Below are 18525 nucleotides of genomic sequence, written 5' to 3' on the forward strand. Positions count from 1 at the left end.
CTAAAGTTCGCACCTTCAAGATACATCATCAAAATCTCTCTCTTCAGATTCTGAGAGTGTGTGAAGAACCTAATTTGAAAATTAATCAAACTCCATATAACACTGAGATTCTAAAACTGTCAGTTAGTTTAGGAATCTTTAATATTGAGAGAGTTTTAATCCTTTCAACTTCTGTGATTCTTTTGGAACCATGACATTTGTAACACTCACTTCTAGAAGAATGTAAAATATTCCTGCACTTTGTTTTGTGCTCTACTGCTCCTCTTCCTATGGCTGTGGAATCTGCTCAGTGCTGTTCTGAACTGACTGGGCCTTTTCACGCCTGGGTTTAGTCTTTTTCTGCTACGACTGCAGACCTTTAGTAGAAGTGAATGTCAAGGAAGCCTGTGGAAACTGGGACCCAACTGAAGTTAGGAGCTGTGGAGTAAGGGTCTTCATCAGCTGGCTGTGAGCCCACCAGATGGGGAGGAACTGCGTGGCCTAATTGTGCAGCTTGGCTTTACTCCCAGCCTGAACCCTGAAGAGAAAACATTTCAAGTGAGGAGAATATTTTCCCTTCCAAGCCAACATCATATTTGCACAATCTGCCTACTTGTTTTTGGTGAAGTGATGAGGCCATATTCTCTTCTCCATCAGCCCCACACACACAAACACATTTCACACACACACAAAGACAAGTTTGCACACACTTGGCAAGATGGGCTGGCTTTGTACTAGACTGCAGCGATGTTTACTGGCAGTAAGGCCCAAAAAGGCCTACCTTTTGAGAAAGCTCACCAGAAGGTTTTAGCCACATAAACGTAGACTATCCAACTTGAGTCACATAATAAAGTGGTTCATGAAATACATTCTATTTATTAAAGCTGCTCCCTGGCAAACACAAGCAGTATTCTCATGCCTTCTTCATTAGAGAAGTCATTACTGAATGCCTGCTGAATTTTGCCAGTCACATATACTGGACCCTGAGCCACTGAAATCCCCTTTAAAAAGGTTATATTCTCTTGCAAATTCAGAAACATAATTTCAGGTCAAATTTGATGCTGTTACTGAAAAATTAGTAATGTACATAACGGCCATGTTTATGTGTTTTTCTCTTTTTTGCTGCAGTAGCAACAAGAGCCTTAGTGAGGTAATGTACTGATTTTGGACTGTTACTTGATACGTGATCGTAAATGATACTCCAGCTCATCCTAGAGTTTTTGGATGTAGCCCAGTGTCTCCAGAGAATGCACCTTCACAGTCAGCAATGTTGTGCTTGCCATTGAGCATGGTGACCATATACTCATATGTGACTCTTCCAGAGATATATAAAAAGGGGTTTTGGATATATTTGTCATTTTTTATTGCACAAAATATGATTGATAAAACCATCTGGTGCTGAGCTGAGTGCTCATGAGAGAGAAGTGTTATATTTATGTTAGTGATTCTGGCATAAGGTCACAGTCAGAAGGAACAACACGTGGGTGTGTTTTTAGTATTTTCTGGAAGTGGCAATTTATTGTGGGATTACATTTGCTACAAAATATTTTCTGTGTCCAAAAAACCCTGAAGATTTCATATAAATATTTCACATTCCAGGGGAAGATAGGGATGAACTGATGATTCCTGGCACTCAAAGCAATTGTGTGAGCATGCCCAAGTGTGTGTTTTATGGAGGTCCGTACCTGTACAAAGGCTATTCTGTCAGCTTATGAAGAGTGTTGGCAGTGAGCGGATTATTACTGGCAAAGACTGAACTAGTTTGGCCTTGGCCAAGGAATTCAGGCCAGTTCGTCATTCCTCAGATGAGCATTGTGGTTTTTTTTTCAGCAGCAACAATGACTTCATGGGACTTCTCTGCCCCCTCTTGACTACTCCCATTACTGCAAGACTCCTTCTGTCCAAAGGCTCTTCAGGAATGAAAGACAATCTACTGCAGCTTACATAAATGACCTCCTTTTCAGAGAAAAGTCAGAGGATGCATTCTGTTTAGGTAATTACACTTTTTGCAATGTGGAAAGGATGGCTGGTATTTCCACCAAGCATAGAGACGCAGCCATGGCAAGACATGAAACATAGCTCTCTTTTTTGTTTTTGGCATGGGCTTTGTCCATAAATTCAGTTACTCTGCCTTTAATAATGGGAAATTTAATTAATCCTCTCAGGGCTTAGGACAAGTCAGAGTAGACTAATGTGTTCTCTGGTCAGCAAGTCAAATTCACTGTCTTCATGCTTCACACACATATGCAATCTTTTGTAGCAACTGCTGCTGTGTTGGCCAAAAATTCAACACCTGATTCAACAAAAATTTGAATTGTAAATTAAATTTAGTTGTTTTTTGCTATATTACATGCTAAAGAAATGTCTTATTTGTTCTGTTACTGTTTTAAAATGAAGCATGGTGGTGGTGATGCTACTATATATGCTATGCAGCTTTACTAAATAAATTATGATACACGTTCACATTATGTTGAAGGGGAATTTGTCAGAGTTTTGTAAAAATTGATTGTCCAACCTAACAACAGCTACTTGTTGCATTTGTTGCTATTCTTTGGATAGGCCTCTGATAGGCCACTGTTTTGATTTGGGAAAAAAATAGCAGATTCATGATTTTCATTCATTCATTCATTATCTGTAAGCGCTTATCCAGTTCAGGGTTGCGGTGGGTCCACAGCCTACCTGGAATAATTGGGCACAAGGCGGGAATACACCCTGGAGGGGGCGCTAGTCCTTCACAGGGCAACGCAGACATTCACTCACACACTCACACCTACAGACACTTTTGAGTTGCCAATCCACCTACCAGTGTGTGTTTTTGGACTGTGGGAGGAAACCGGAGCACCTGGAGGAAACCCACGCAGACACAAGGAGAACACACCACACTCCTCACAGACAGTCACCTGGAGGAAACCCACGCAGACACAGAAAGAACACACCACACTCCTCACAGACAGTCACCTGGAGGAAACCCACGCAGACACAGGGAGAACACACCACACTCCTCACAGACAGTCACCCAGAGTGGGAATCAAACCCACAACCTCCAGGCCCCTGGAGCTGTGCGACTGCGACACTACCTGCTGCGCCACTGTGCCGCAGATTCATGATTTAACAACACTAAAACAAAAAAAGAAATCTATTACTATATCTGTGAATACAAGTCTATAGTTGGGAGACAGTGTCTTCATTTATAGAATAACTGTACCACAAATGTACACCTCTTCACTGAGAACAGGATTCAGGAATCAGACTCAAAAACAGCTTCATGGTAGAAGACAAGAGAATGAGTCCAGTCGACATGTTCAAGCAACTGCATAACTCAGAAGGATTGATGATAAAAACTTGACATGTTATGCAACACTTCACTCATTATAATCTTACTAAATGGGACACTTGGTGAAATAAATCACGGTGAAGGTCCAAGTTTTCCCCCCAAGTTTCCCACATCTCTCCCCTGGGCAAAATAAAGCTGGAATTTGGGGCATCTGGACAGCAAGGTGTTTGACCATATGCTAGAACTTACTGCTAATGAAAATCAAGTGCTATGAATCACTTTAACAGGACTGAAGAAGCAGAACTCACTTAAAAACACTTGCACAATGACAATTATTATATTATGGATAAGAGTATTTAAGGACAAAAAAAAAGACTTTTGTTTCCGTTTGACAGAATGTTTTCCTGTAATTTGAATGTAGGTTTTTTCCTGGAAAGTTTAAAGAGTAATTTGTGGAATGTCATAGCTGGGAAATTCCAGGCCAGAGAAGGAGCTATGCATTTAAAAAAACACTTGTGTCGACGCAAGGTGTCTGTCGATGACAATGGAATGTGAGTCAGAACAAAAGTTGGAAAAGGTAGTGAATCAAAATAGAAGCTGGTTTTGATGTGTGGGAATTGTAGGAATATTGGTGATAAGTAAACAGTTTATTCAAACGCTGTTATATAGAGCAGATACATGTGCTTGGGACATTATGTCTCTTTCATGTCTCTGTACTCTGTACCTGGTAATAAAGTTGGGAAGTCATCCTCTGGCTTGCTTGCGTGAGCAGCTCCCATGTTGCTTTCAGTAACATTTTTTCCTGACTGGTTTAGGAAGCCATTTTCATCCAGCTCGATACTGGAAAGCTAATTTCCACATCCAATTTCCACTGCCTTGTCTGTCTGGCTGTGAGTTAATGTCCATTTCCCTGCCAGCAGAGAACAGAAATCCAACATCCGAACCTGAGGAGCATGCTGTTAGAAACGTTATAAAGTCATATGAAGTAATTACAATTGTGAACTTGTAGCAGTAATCACTTCACAGTTTTTCTAGGTTTGGAATTCAGGGATTTCTGTCCAAAACACAAATGAATTTCAGAAAAACTGAGGGGAAGGAAGTTGCTAGTTTGAATGAATTAGGAGCTCTGACTGGTGGAGGACAACCCGGTCTCACACCTATTCGTGATATAGTCACATACATAGGGGACTGTAATTCGTGACATAGTCGCATATTTTCGACATTTTATGCGACAATATCACGATCTTAAGTGAATGGGCAATTACCATAGAAACCGTCATATCCGTGCGCCGTGTTATGCGACAGTAACAGGACAACTCCTGATTAAGCCGCCCATCTGTTAATACCACGGCCTTATTTTTATTTACGGATAAAATATGACGTTACTAATTCATTATTTGCTAAAATATCGAAGCAAATAATGGCCAGAGAAATGTCCTTTTCAGTATTAACCTTTTGAAAATTAGTCAAAATAACGTTAAGTGAAAGAAATGTTCTCGTTAGAGTTAAAGCTAAAGTAGGACACCAATAATAAGCATTGCTTAGGAGAAAGAAAAATTATAATAAAATATGCCTTTGTTGGAATATGTTATGTAATTCGCATTATGTCTTTTTCTATGTTATATGAGAAATGACGCCTGTAACGAGGAAGAGGTTTTGTGTTACTGTCGTATAGTGTTTCTATGGTAATTACCCATTCACTTATGATTGTGATATTGTCGCATAAAATGTCGAAAATATGCGACTATGTCACGAATTGCAGTCCCCTATCGCTATATATGAGACTATATCACGAATAGGTGTGAGACCGGGATGTGGAGGAACAGCCCTTTTGTTAAACCCCACATAACTTCTAGAGGTGTGGTTCATATACTCTGTCATATTAAATGGTAAATTGTAAAAATAGAATTTTATACTTTAGAGCTAATTGTGTTTTGTATCATAGTAGGAAAGACCAAACAAAAAGTGTGTAATAGAGTTTAGCATGTCATCTGTGACCATTTTAAAAGCTTTCACAGTCTTCACCAGATCAAAAAATTACTAACCAAATACTAGGGTGACCAGACGTTATCTTTTGCTCGGACATGTCCTCTTTTTTAGACTTAAAAAAATGTCCGGCATTTTGTTTTTCTAGAGCTTACATACAATTTCGAGAAGTTTCGTTCACAAACTAGTCCCGCCCTCCCCTACTCCGATTGGTTCGCTTGAGTGAGAAGGGGGCGTGGTGAAATAGCATCAAATCTTCTGATTGGACGGTCTGGCTGTAGAGCTACCGTTATTGGTCGATAACCTCTGTAAACATTTATTGGTCAGTCTGCACGTCAGTAGTCCTTGTTTACGTCAGGCAAAGCTCATGTACCTACCCTCATCTCGAGCAGCTATGCCGAAACGTAAATGTAAGTTCTCGGATGAAGTAAAAAAGAAATTCCCATGTTTTGTGAAACAAATAAAGGTGTAAAAGACCTAAAAGCACACTTTGGTTTAGCTAAACATACAACGCCCTACCCCCCCTCACCCCGAGACGTGTGTCCTCTTTTTCACCATCTCAGATCTGGTCACCCTACAAGTACACAATAAAAATAAAATAAAAATTACACTAAATTCTCTGGGTTGAGATGAGAAATAAGTGAGTTAAAAAACTCTTTTGCCCACAGCACTCTGACAGCTGTGTCCTGGAAACTGATTTTGCTTCTTGTCCAAACACACAAAGAAAGTTTCTTAATATCCCTGCTGAAGAGGCTTCCAACAGAGAATACATGAGAGTATGCTACTCAGGAAGTCTTTAAAGACTTTGGAGTAATATTATTGCAGGAATGCCCAGAGAGTATGGGAACATGGAGAAGGTGCACAGAAATACAACTCATTCACAAAAATGCAGCAGATAAACGAAAAGCAAGTGTTTAAACTTTCAAAACACTATTAAACCAATGGAATTGCTTTATGTGCTGACACTGTGATAGGCTCAGGAGTATTAGAGCAAGGGTTGATATGCTAGTTCATCAGTAGTTAACATAATTGAAACGGTCTCATTTCCCAGTTACTGCTCCTTCTCTCCATTTCTCCTCCTTCTTTCCTCTCCTCAATCCCTCTGCCTTCTTCCAGGATAGGAACAGAGCAGTAGAAAGTTGAGGGGAAGACAAGGAGTTTTAAAAGCTTCTGAAAGAAACCATAGCATTATGCTAACAGAACTAGCAGGGGTTCTGTTTCTTCTTGCTTAACAGATTAGATTAGAACCTGTCAATGTGTACATTTCAGAAAAATGTATATATGATGATTTTATATATAATTATATATAACTGTACAACTACTTAATCATATAGTTCCAAACTTCTCAATAATTAATTACACTAAGGCAAGAGAAAAAGCTCCTGTAAAACACATTAGAACATCTTAAAAAAAAACATTTTAATTGTAAGACATCAAAAAGAAGTGTGTAATTTCATGGGAGTGTACATGCTGTGTGTTATGTATGGTGCATGTTATGTGTGGTGGCATATTTCTTGATTGCTGCTTTAAATTTTAAGCTCTTCCCCGCAACTGCAACAGTTTAGACCCTGTTTGGCAAGCTGTCCTTACACGATGAATACCTGCATTAAGAGGCATGGAGAGAGCGACTTGCATAAAACTAACACAACAATGTACTAATATGTAAAAGCATTAAATCATAATAATAATAATAATAATAATAATAATAAACTACGTTCAATAGCTCCCAAGTGGTGTATCATTGTGCTCCAAGTGTTGTTCTATCACTGGGAGATCACCATCATTCAGTATCACACTAGCCAATGCACTTTGGCTGTCCATATGTTGTGTTAGTGGCAGTTCGAAAAGAGGTGCATATTGTGTTTAGGGGAGTCTTCGTTTATACAACTGGCAATGGCTTAATTGCGAGTCCAAAAATTGGTGTAAAACACTGCTTTTCTCAAACAGTGCCTGTGAGTAGTTTGGACAGGGCTGGAGTTTGTCTGTAATGTGGACTCTTGCTTATCTTAATAACATTAAGCACATTCCATATTGTTTCATCATTCGATCTTAGGATTTGTGTCAACCACTGAGTTGTGACTGTAACTGGATCCTGTTAAAATTTGTGTTTTCTCATACAGACTCATCCAGATTTTTGGTCTGCTGTATTATGTAGAAGCATATTGTGTTATAATCAGTTGAGGCTAAATGAACTGTAATGGACTAACTACATACAGCTGCATATTTACTTATTAAAATGGTCCAGATAAACTAAAATTATTTGCTTAATGCATTAACCTGCAGGCAACATAAACAGGACATATAGAAATGATGTGTAAAAGTTTCCAACTCTGCATTTACTTAATTCCATGTCAATGTGGTTTTTATTTTCAACATCAGGGGGAATTCCAAACAGAATTCTAGGCTACTGTATTTGAATGATTTTAATTCCAGGCTACTGTATTTATTGGAGAGGGAGATTCACTAGACTTAAATAGGGGGAAGCATCAGTGTGTTTAAAAACTTTAAGAGGTTTTAAAAAATCAAAAAGCAAGTGTGTGAGAAAGAGGAATTTGTTACTAGAAGAAAAGGGAAAAAAAACTATTTAGAGTCGCACTAGAACCTGAGTGAAGCAGAAAATTTGATTTAAAACCTTTCAGTCAGTCCATCACAAGGCATCTTTTACACTCTGTTACTCACACCTACAGGCAATTTCACAAATCCAATCCACCTACCAGCATGTGTTTTTGGACTGTGGGAGGAAAATGGAGCAGTTGGAGGAAACCTGCGTAGACACAGGGAGAATACCTCAAATTCCTCACAGTAATCTGATGTAGGGATTGCACTCAACCAATGTAGCAGCGACACCCCCTGCAGCACCCAGGGTGAACTACATACAAAAAAATTATTGAAGGAAGGAAAAAAAAAACAAAAAACGTTTACTTTAGTTGTGTTTAATTTCAGTGACATTTTATGGCTTTGATTTAATTTAATCTCAATGAGATCGACATGTGTTTGGACAGAGCACAGCTTTTTATGTCAAATGTGTTTGTTTTATTATTGGTGAGAGGCATACAATACAGTGCAAACAATCTTTGGCAGAATTACAATACAACATACTAGGCAATCATTTTGACCACTTGTGTCAGTTTGTTCAGTCTTGCAGGGCAGTGCATTGCATTGGAATCGAGTTCAGTTTTTGGCAGAGGAAAGAAGAATGTTTAAATGGGGCAAATCAGCACTAAGATCTGAATGGAATATGGGAATATGTAGACCAAGGTGAAAATCTATCTCTTCTGGCCGTTTAGTTTAGAAGAAGAAAAATGAAAAGAACCAAAATGGAACCAACTAAAAATTAAATAGATAAAACAAAACGAATACCAAGGCTGTGGGACTGTTCGGTCACTGTAGACCAGCAATGCAATCACCCAGTAACCCCAGTCCAGGGTAATATTTCCTGCAACTTGCAAAGGATACCACATGTTGGACAAAAGCCAAAAAGTACCCCCCCCCCCCAATCCAAAAAAACAGCCATGACTGGAATATCAGAAATGCTGAACACTTATTGGGGTGTGAGCTGTATATGGGCCTGCTTTTCATTGAATCTTAGCAATCCTCTTGGGTTATAAAGTATTATCCTTCTGTTTCCCAAGCATGCAAGCAACTACATCTTTTCGCAATCTCTCCACCACCCCCAACTCTTATCCATATGGCTTTGATTACAGCAAAAAGAAGGTCAGAGAGCATCACGCTCTCAAACATGACATCAGTGCTGTTCACATGCCTCCTGCTAACTCTGGAGACCACAGCCAAACATTCTCAGCATCTAAAAACAAGGCAAGCAAGAGATGGAAATGAGAGAGGTCTGCATTGCATTACATATGGTTAGGACAGGTGATTAATGAAAGAGAAAGAAATGGGAACTGCTCTATGTGCTGTCTCGTTTCCAAACATGAACACAACACACTAATTAAGTGGAGAAACAAGGGTGGTGGGGGTCAAAAGCACAAAAAAGGGAGGCCCTTCCAAGGCTAAGTTAAACAGGGTGTCACAAGGTAAAGAGGGAAAAGAAGAAGAATTGGAGTGTGTTGGTGATGTTGACTGCAGCGAATGACATTGCGGCTGGTACTGCACCGTGGTGAAGCAGGGCAAACATTTTTCTTCAAAACAGTGTCAAGTGAGCCGGTTCACGAAGAGAAGAAGAAGGACATAGCTGGTGGTGGACCAGCTTCTGGAACAGGCTGGAAATACTGTACTGGCGAGCTAGCAAGATGTCTGAGCAGGAATGCACTTAGGAAAACTAACACTGTAAGACCCTGAACTTTTACCTAAGCTACCGCACCTTCACCCCTGTTAAAAACATTTATTGTCAGGGTAAAACAAGGAAATATGAAAACACACCAGATGTTAACCAGCAATTGCTGCTGGTGATCAGTAGACTTTCTTCAATTACATTTGTCCCCTAGATATTCACATTATCTTCACCCAGAGGTCATGCGGGGGTATGTGTAATATGCATATATTCAGTAAATGATACAAAGCACCTTAAACATTTAGTAAAAGCTGGAGTAACTCTGATCACTTCTCATATAAAATGTCTTTTACGTACTTATAAAACCAGGAAAATGCCCAACAGGCATCTCATGAGTGTACATGACATTTTTGCATAGTGTAAAAAAAAAAAACATTGAAAAGGTACAAAATATTTTAAGGTTGTATAAACTAGTATGGGTCATTAACGTAAGGGGAGTAGCACCATTTATTCTGGCATCTCTAACCTGAGAACGCTTTTTAGAGACTACATGGCTGATAATGGTTTCTCTGTAGGATCCATTCAAGACTGTTTTGCGATATAATCCTCTCCTCTTCAGTGCACGCATCAGGGCAGTAACAGTCAGCCTGTGGTCCTGTTGGTAATGCCTGATGGGGGAAAGAGAACATCCTCTATGCATCCATCTGTTCATCCATTCATCTTATTTTAAAGGCTGATAATGTGGCAACTCCTCTGCTGTTGGCAGTGGAAGTGATGCCATGCCTGGAGATACAACAACCACAACAAACAATAAAACAGAGAAAAAAAATAATAAAATCGAGGCATTTGGATGCGACAGGACGCATCATTTGGGTCTCTCTCTAGGAATCTTTTTGGGTCCTGAGGTTATACGTGATGTTTCTTGCCCTGATGTGTTGATTGTTGGCTGAGGCACACAGGACAGCAAGCACCTTTCAGTGTCTCAGGGTTTGGACATGACGCTGGGGGACATCTCTCCACAACACATGTCACCTGGGCTTCCTAAGTACACACAGGAGAAAGTAAGGAAGATCAGAGCTCTGTGCTAGTACGCTTGGATGCAGAGTTCATTATTTTAAGGCCTATATAATGAACTATATAGGGAGAAACGAGCCATGTGAGATATAGCCATAGGCACTGGGGTAGGAAAGGCTGGGTAAGATAGGGAGGGTAAAAAGAAGCCTGCTTACAGTCATCATGCTCCACTGCATACTTTCACTGAAATTCCTGAGAGGGTATTACATTAGCCATTTTCACAGCCAAGTGAACCTAGACAGAATGTCCACTTGTCTTTTTAAGTAGAAAGCAAAGGTAGAATGGAAGATCAAACTTATTCAAAGTAAAAGTGATAAGACCAAAGGTTAAGAATCGCTTGACCACCAGTTGAAAAGAATGTTAGTTGGCAGGTGGTTAAAGGGCTAGCTTGATAGAGTGGTGGCATTAAACCCTCTCTGGGCACAGAAAGAGAACCGAAGGCATTCCAGCCCTGAAAGACAACTGATACATTGGTATTAAGACCAGACAGGGGATCCAAGTGGTATTTGGTGCCATTTTTAAAGTGACAATTGGGGAATGCGTTTGTGTGCATGAAATTCATTTCCAGGTGAGAACTAGTGCCACTGTATTGGCATTAGCCCACACACACTGTAGGGATTTATCTGTAAAAACAAGAACATTTAAATAACAACACAGGTGGGTTTTATTACCTTTTAGCTTTATACATGTTGCACACAACCAGTTACACCCAACAACCCCCTCCCCCCAGCTCCAGATGGAAATTTTACAGAATCCAGATGTTAAGGTGAAACTTGGGATGGCAGGAAATTTGTGTAATGATGCAATGCTGCAGTGCCATTGTCCAGTGTAATATCTCAGCGCTATATATTAATGCCATGATACAATAATGCATTAGATGAGGAAATCACCTGGAGTAGATCCAAGTGTCAAAAAACTACAGGACAACTGCATTAATATGTTATTTTATCTCTTCATACACTACCTTAGCCCTCTACATGGATTGGAGTTACATGGTAGCATGGATAGAGCAACATTCTGATTTTCAGCAAATCGTCCTGTTCTATGAGGTATTTATACATAAAGTCTAAATTGCATTATATTGACTGTATTCATTTCATTCTTACGAGAATAGAAACAAGTGTATTGTGATCCTACATTGGTGGGTGGACTGGCGACTCTTAAGTGTCCATAGGTGTAAGTGTGTGAGTGAACGCGAGTGTGTGTCGCTCTGTGAAGGACTGGCGCCCCCTCCAGGGTGTGTTCCTGCCTTCCTGTGATTTCAGGTAGGCCCTGGACCCACCGCGACCCTGAACTGGATAAGCAGTTACAGACAATGAATGAATAATTATGAATAAGCAATTACGCTATCTGAATCTGTGTTTGTAGCAGGAACCACACAATGCTGTGAAATCTAACATATTTTGTTATTAAAGCAGGTCCTAGACTGATTGACTACAAAGTACTGTAGAAAGTAACAGAGCTATACATACTCTGCATTCGCATGTGGTGCAGGGATTTTTCTTCCAGCTCTCTCCATCCCCCCGCTCTCTTCCTTCCTCATCTGTGCAGTCTGTCTTACTCAGACGGGCTTCAAGTCTTTTTATCTGTGGAGAAGAAGAAATTCATTGCTTCGACACATCCATCTGAATTAGTGAAGGTTAGAGAAAAGTCTTTGGAGAAATTGAGGTGGGTCTTAAAGTTCTATTAGCACGAGGCCAAGTAATGCTGTTGGTTCCAGCAGTTATTTGTGTTAACTTCAAGCAGAGTAGCCATCTGCTAATCATTTCCTCTAAAAATGACAGAGGAGCAGAGCAAAAGTACATCTCAATATATGTGTTCAAGGATAAGGCTTTATAGAAAAGTCACATTTGCTGATGTTTAAGGCTGTGACGTGAGCTGCAGATCCATTAAAATCTCTTACTCTGAAAATATATTAAATCCATGTGTATGAACTGTGGATTCGCCCATAGCATTCAAACAGCTTAAAGGCTAAGCACCAGCTCTATGAATGTGTCAAACAAATAAATACAGTGGAATCTGAGTTCCTAACTTGTGTTTATTGATAGTCAGAAAACATGTTATTTCTTACTAATTCAAGGAATAAGGTTTAAAAGACTGTTGGTCCCCCCCAGTGTTCAGAAACTCTAATAGGCGTCTTGCCTGTGACGTAGATGGTGGACAACAACTCTAGAAGCTGCACTTAATTTAATGCAAAATGACGAAATGGTGTGTTGTTTTTGGCTGCAATCATTCAATGTACAGTGTGACATCTGTGCACAAATGGCCCAAAGATCCCAAAATATCCAGAAAATGGACTAAATTTGTCAACTTTAAACGGGCACTTTGGAAAGGACCATCCGCTCACTCCGTTATCTGTAGCTCATTTCACTGGCGCTTTTCCAACAATATGGGCATGTAAGGACACCAACGAAAGGTGTTCAAGAGCCTCTGTAACATGGAGGTAAACAGGGTAAGGACACTTACTTCGCCTGTTTTAGTTGGTGTTAGTTAACGTTAGCTTGACTCGCTAAACTCGGTGGCTCAGATTATACTCGGCTACGTAGCTGCATTACGGAGGTTTATAGTGTCGGATGAATTCGAGTTCGACTTCGATCACATTTACAAGAATAACGGTACCTCTAAATTTGAGTGTAGCTTATTGCTAGAATATTGTCAGGAATAATGTTTGTTATTTAGCTAGATACTGTCATAACAGTCAGTCATAACGGTGTTTTACCATGACGTTGTTCAGCTGTTGTCCACCAGTGACGTCACGGTTGCGTTCAAGAATTTCCGTAGCGAGCTCGGGTTTTTCCGTCAATTTAATAAAATTTCAGTTTTAAAACAAATTAAGCTGCTATTTTCATTTTAATTCATACTTATATCTGTCAGTAACTAAAATAATGTGAAATATTCATGGAGGTCCATTAAGTGGTGCTTAGCCTTTAAAAGTTCTGAATGTGCAGTGTTATCTCATACACAGTCTTGATATCCTGTTTGGCTCAAATGAACCTGGCTCATGCTGTCATATTTCTGAAATAGCACCATCCCAATTCATGTAGTTTCCTGTGTAAATGGTGTCTGTTTGTAAAACATGTATGTGTGCTGCCAGGGGGCTTCAAAAAAAAATGGAAAGAGGGAAATGTTTCCAGATCTGTTTGATTTACGCTGTGTGTTGTTATGGACGACTTGTTACTGTTGCCATTTAGAAAACTATTCTTAAAATGTGTGCTGCATAAAATTCATGATGCACTTAATTTTGCACAAATAGGAGAAGTATTAATTTAACATTAAAAAATGTTTAATTATGTGCCTTGGAGCATTCAAACCTTTGTTAGTACTTAGTGTAACTGTCTCTGCTGAACATAACGGCTGAGGCAGAACCACATGTGGAACAGAATGTGCAGGCTTACCTGCTTTCGTAAACTCGTGATAGTCTTCTGCATGTCCACAACAAAGTCCTGGAATTCATTTAGTGAGGGTTCAGTGCTTGACTTTGGTGTGAGAGTTACATTTACGATGGTTCTGTCTTCAAAGCTAAAAAACAAAGCAGACACAGTAAATTTATTTAATCAGGAGGCTGAAATTTGACCATGCTTACATTCCAATGAAAAGTATTGCTGATAGCCTTTCATAAACCCTTCAAAGGATTTATACAGTAAATGACTTACAGATGGCGCTAAAACAGAATTTTACCTGTGATCGTTCTCAAGGTTTTCAGAAGGTTTCTCCTCGGCGTAGCTGTGCTCTACTGACCTCCGGCCTCTGAAGTGGTAGGACAGAGCGTTGAACTGACCTTTGGTGCGGCAGTCTGTGGGGTTAGGCATAAATTATCTTTGTAAAAAAGCAAGACCAAAACAATACTCCTCCAACACAGAGATACAGCAACAAAATATATTGTTATTTGCATCTAAAATGAAGAATTAAAACAAGTTTTAGCTCGAATTTCTATCAATATAATAGTTTATTTGTTGTTGGGGCTAAAACTACACATATCCAATACATAAAAACACTTTTTATTTCAAACTATGTTAATAAATAATCAATATTTTGATAACACTTACAATTTATAGACTATGAAATTTTGCCTCCAAATCCAACACTTATGCCCAGTGTACACAGAATATAAAGGATATGCACATTACATTACACTCTCTCTTTAGCATGTCATACAACACACTAATGTGAATATTAGTGCCAGCAAATCCTCTAAGAAAAAACAGCCTGTGTGAATGTTTCTTCAGATCACTGGATTAAGAAGATTACTTCAAGCTTTTCTTTCTTTTGAGTGCTCACACTGAAACAAACAGATAAATTCAAACAAATTTGTGGGTGTTCTGTATGTGCATGATGTGTAGATCACAGCTTCTGAACAAGGCTTGTGTGAGTACATACACTAGTTTTTTTCTGGTAGACCCATTCAAGCAGCGTGTCTCAACACAGCAGTGCAATAAAGGCATTTATGTAACAAAAACTTGAAAGAGAATTCTGTCAGCAAATGGTCCTGTGGATAGCTCTGTACAGAGGAAACACACACACACACTGACACCATTCAAAGATGTCTTTGAAGCATCACATTGGGCAACAGAAATCCCCAGTAAGTTGATCTGTTAAAGCAGGATTTATGTGCTTACCCATAAAGGTTATGATTAAAGTCACATCTGTTATCGTTTAAATACCTGGGGTAACCTGACTGGCTTAAAACTATCTGTTCTTAAAATGTGTCTATTATGGCCTAGGTAAGAAAATGCTAGGGAAATGCTAGCAATAAATAAATAAAAATGCACACTTCACTCAAAAGTGTTCAAAGCCTTGCAAATGTATCAACATTAACTGCTCATTTCCCAGACTTCTCAAAATGTAGCCTTCTGACAGGATATTCACAGCTTATATGTGCTTTCTGCCATGTTTGTTTTGTGAGAAACACACACCCTAGGACTCTAAATGCACATGTGCTTTCAAAATGTGTACCGTTAAAGCATGTTAAATCATGACTAAAGCATGATATAAATACAGAGAAGCAAAAATATGTGGATCAAACATAAAATTTGACAAAAATCAAATTCTTTTTCCCTGCGGTCCCCACAGAACAGGTTTATAACAAAAGACTAATTCCAACCACTAATGCAACACAGACAACTCTCCAAGAACCTGTCATTTAACATCTGAAAGTTTCCAAACCCCCAAAAAGATGTTTGCAGACATTGCTTGAATTCTGTAATCATATTCAATTACATTTACGTATAAAAGAGGTTTCAGTGTGCTGAATACTCTGATAACTTACAACGTAAAAATCAGCTAAATTAATTATTGGCCCAAGACTAATAATGCCTTCATCACACTTCTTTACAGCCTAGTGTCTGATGAATTTCACACCGTGTGCGAAAGCAGTTTGAGAGCCTGGGAATCATCTAGAAATCCAATCCCTGGTTCTCTGAAAAAAAAAAATCAATCATCTGGGGTTTGCCTCATCTGGATTCTGTAGTCCACAGGTGTGAAAAAATATCTGTTCCAACCATTTGGTGTCAAGAAGCATGACTGGTTCATTTTATCCTTTGAGTCTGTAACAGTCAGGAAGGACATATAAAGTGGTGAGAGTAACAAACCCCAGAATATAAATGGCTCCTCAATTGCTGTTTCTACAGACATGTAATGACTGTTTTGAGTGATATCCTACAAAATGTACACGACCAAAAAGGTATGTAGCTATTGTCAGCTTTTGAAATGAGTAAGGAATGATGATGATATGAAATTGAGCATTCAGAAGAGATTACCTGTGTAAAAACAAGCCTGTGATAAGAGGCCCCACCTCCAAACAAGCACAGAAATGGTCCCTGGTGCAAGCAACTCAACTATTAAAATGTACCCAAACTGTACCTAGGCCCATAATAATTTCTGTAGTTTCCACTCTGCTTTCTCTTAAATTCTCTATGCCTCTTATTTTTAGAAAATCTATACCTTTATAAAAATATTACATTATATAATTAAACTTCGCTGAAACGTAAAACCTAAAGAAAGCGACACCGTGACAGAGCCCAAAATAATGTCAATATGTGCAGTTCACTCATGCAGAAGACATGGGGTAAATCTTAATTCCCCAGATGCTATGACCGGCAGTGAACCCCATGGTGCCATCGCACATGCCTGAGCAATCAAAATGAAGGAATGAAGGGCTAAGTGGGAGCTGGAAACTGGTTTCATTAGGACAAAGTAAATAGCTAATTAGTAGTAATTGCTCACACTCAAGACTTGACAGGGAAATTTCCCACAGAGTCTTGGAGTCACTATCCATCATTACCTTAGGCAAGAACAAATCATGTACAAATTCAATACCAGGCACCCAACCAATAGTGGTTCAGAACATAGTTCAGTGAAGGTGTTCTAAATACCTACAGTACTGCATTAAAGTAGTGAGAGGCCACATTTATTTACAGTCTGAACATGTATTGTGCACAACACTAAATAAAACAGTTAGCTATAATATCACATTTCAGTATTTTCTCTAAATTTATTTTCAGAACAGCACTGAAATCTACTAGGCTATATAGCCTTCCTTCTAAGTTTCAGACTAATCCAAGTAATCCCAAATATATTCACTAATGTTAAGGTTGGGCTCTGTGGTGGTCAGTCCAACAACTTTTGGACTGATTTGCAAATATAGGGGGTCCTTGACTTACGATGTTGATCCGTTCCTACGTCGTGTCGTAAACTGATTTTCGGTGCAAGTTGAAACATACGTACATACTGTACGTAAATAACATACCATAAGCACTTATCCTATCCTAACACCTATCCTCCTCGGTCCTGAGCCGCGTAACCGTGTATTCTTCCGCCGCGCACACCAAACACGAAGTTCGCATTACGATGTTTACGACGCAAAACCACTTAAGTCAAAACAAGTCTTTATACAGTAAATGGGAGATTTGTCGTAACCACAAAACATCGTAACTCTGGACTGACGTAACCCGAGGACCTCCTGTATTAATTTTTTTGTCTTCTTTCTCAGAACGAGAATCTTGACATCTTCATCTTGGTTTAAACAAAAGGAAGGTCTTCTCTGACTTTTAAACAACATGGGACATAATTAAATGAGACATGTTTTCAAATGAGAAAACATGCCTTTATTTCCAGCCAACTTTGTAAAGCAAGGTTGGATCGCACAGATTACCTCATGCCATACTTCTGCTGAACTCTCACATGGACGTTATTTCAAATTAACTTTATAGCTTTTAGCATTCAACATCATGATTTGGTAAATTCACAAGGCTTTGAACACACTGAGTGAAGTGTGCACGTTTTGTTTTATTATTACCACATGCTATGATCTGATTAGAAGACATACCTTCACAGCAATCCTGCCACATACGCAGGTCAATCTTGGGCACATCATCACAACTTCCAAATCCACGGGGAAACTCCGCCACTGTGAAGACATCGGACTGGATGCGGGTGATGTTGTCCCCATTGTCACACAGCACACGGGCGAGAGATGCCTGTTTCAGCTGTGTCAACTGAGCTGGGCTAAAGACACCAGGGTTCTCATACCAAAACCTTCAGAGAACAGAAACAGACGAGTAAAACTACTTCTTATGTATGTTTACGACTTAACAGAGCCTTCAGAAAAACGGCTCCACTTATGAGCGATTTGTTGAGTAGTTAAGAGTTCACCTGTCACCATCTCTGAGGTTCTTAAACTGGGTGGCCAGTAAACACATGAGGGTGGGCCCCAGTCTGCTCCCAGGAACAAGGTCTTCCACCATCAATGCAGGGAACAAATCAATGTTGAGGGGTGTGCCATACATCCTAGAAACATGCAACCAAAGATTTCTATGTTTACCTGCAGTGGACATATTTATCTTTTAGAAGAATAGTTATGAATAAAAATCCACACTAGCACAAGTTTCACATATAAATACATTTCTTTGGCACAGTACATTTTATCTACAGATGCATGCAAAAGATATTCAAAGAAAAAATATTTACTTATGTCCATGCACAT

The 18525-nt window shown here is 39.3% G+C and overlaps 1 protein-coding gene and 1 long non-coding RNA gene across 2 annotated transcripts in view; both read right to left on the reverse strand.

Annotated features, from left to right (window-relative positions):
- Positions 1 to 297: 297 nt before the first annotated feature.
- LOC136693589 (uncharacterized) lies at positions 298 to 5416 on the reverse strand. Its single transcript, XR_010802081.1, has 3 exons — positions 5299 to 5416; positions 3978 to 4209; positions 298 to 517 (listed from the first exon to the last, which is right to left on the reverse strand). It is a non-coding gene; the product is annotated as an uncharacterized lncRNA (long non-coding RNA).
- A 2772-nt stretch (positions 5417 to 8188) lies between these two features.
- LOC136699870 (peroxidasin) overlaps positions 8189 to 18525 on the reverse strand; it is a 54823-nt gene continuing 44486 nt past the window's right edge. Inside the window, exons 18-23 of the mRNA XM_066674917.1 lie at positions 18195 to 18329; positions 17869 to 18077; positions 14223 to 14337; positions 13940 to 14063; positions 12017 to 12130; positions 8189 to 10511 (exon numbers count right to left, since the gene is read on the reverse strand). Of these exons, the coding sequence (XP_066531014.1) occupies positions 10377 to 10511; positions 12017 to 12130; positions 13940 to 14063; positions 14223 to 14337; positions 17869 to 18077; positions 18195 to 18329 (832 nt within the window). The 3' untranslated portion in view covers positions 8189 to 10376. The remainder of the gene's footprint in view (positions 10512 to 12016; positions 12131 to 13939; positions 14064 to 14222; positions 14338 to 17868; positions 18078 to 18194; positions 18330 to 18525) is intronic.

The sequence above is a fragment of the Hoplias malabaricus genome, chromosome 1 (assembly GCF_029633855.1).
Source record: "Hoplias malabaricus isolate fHopMal1 chromosome 1, fHopMal1.hap1, whole genome shotgun sequence".
Lineage (NCBI taxonomy): Eukaryota > Metazoa > Chordata > Actinopteri > Characiformes > Erythrinidae > Hoplias > Hoplias malabaricus.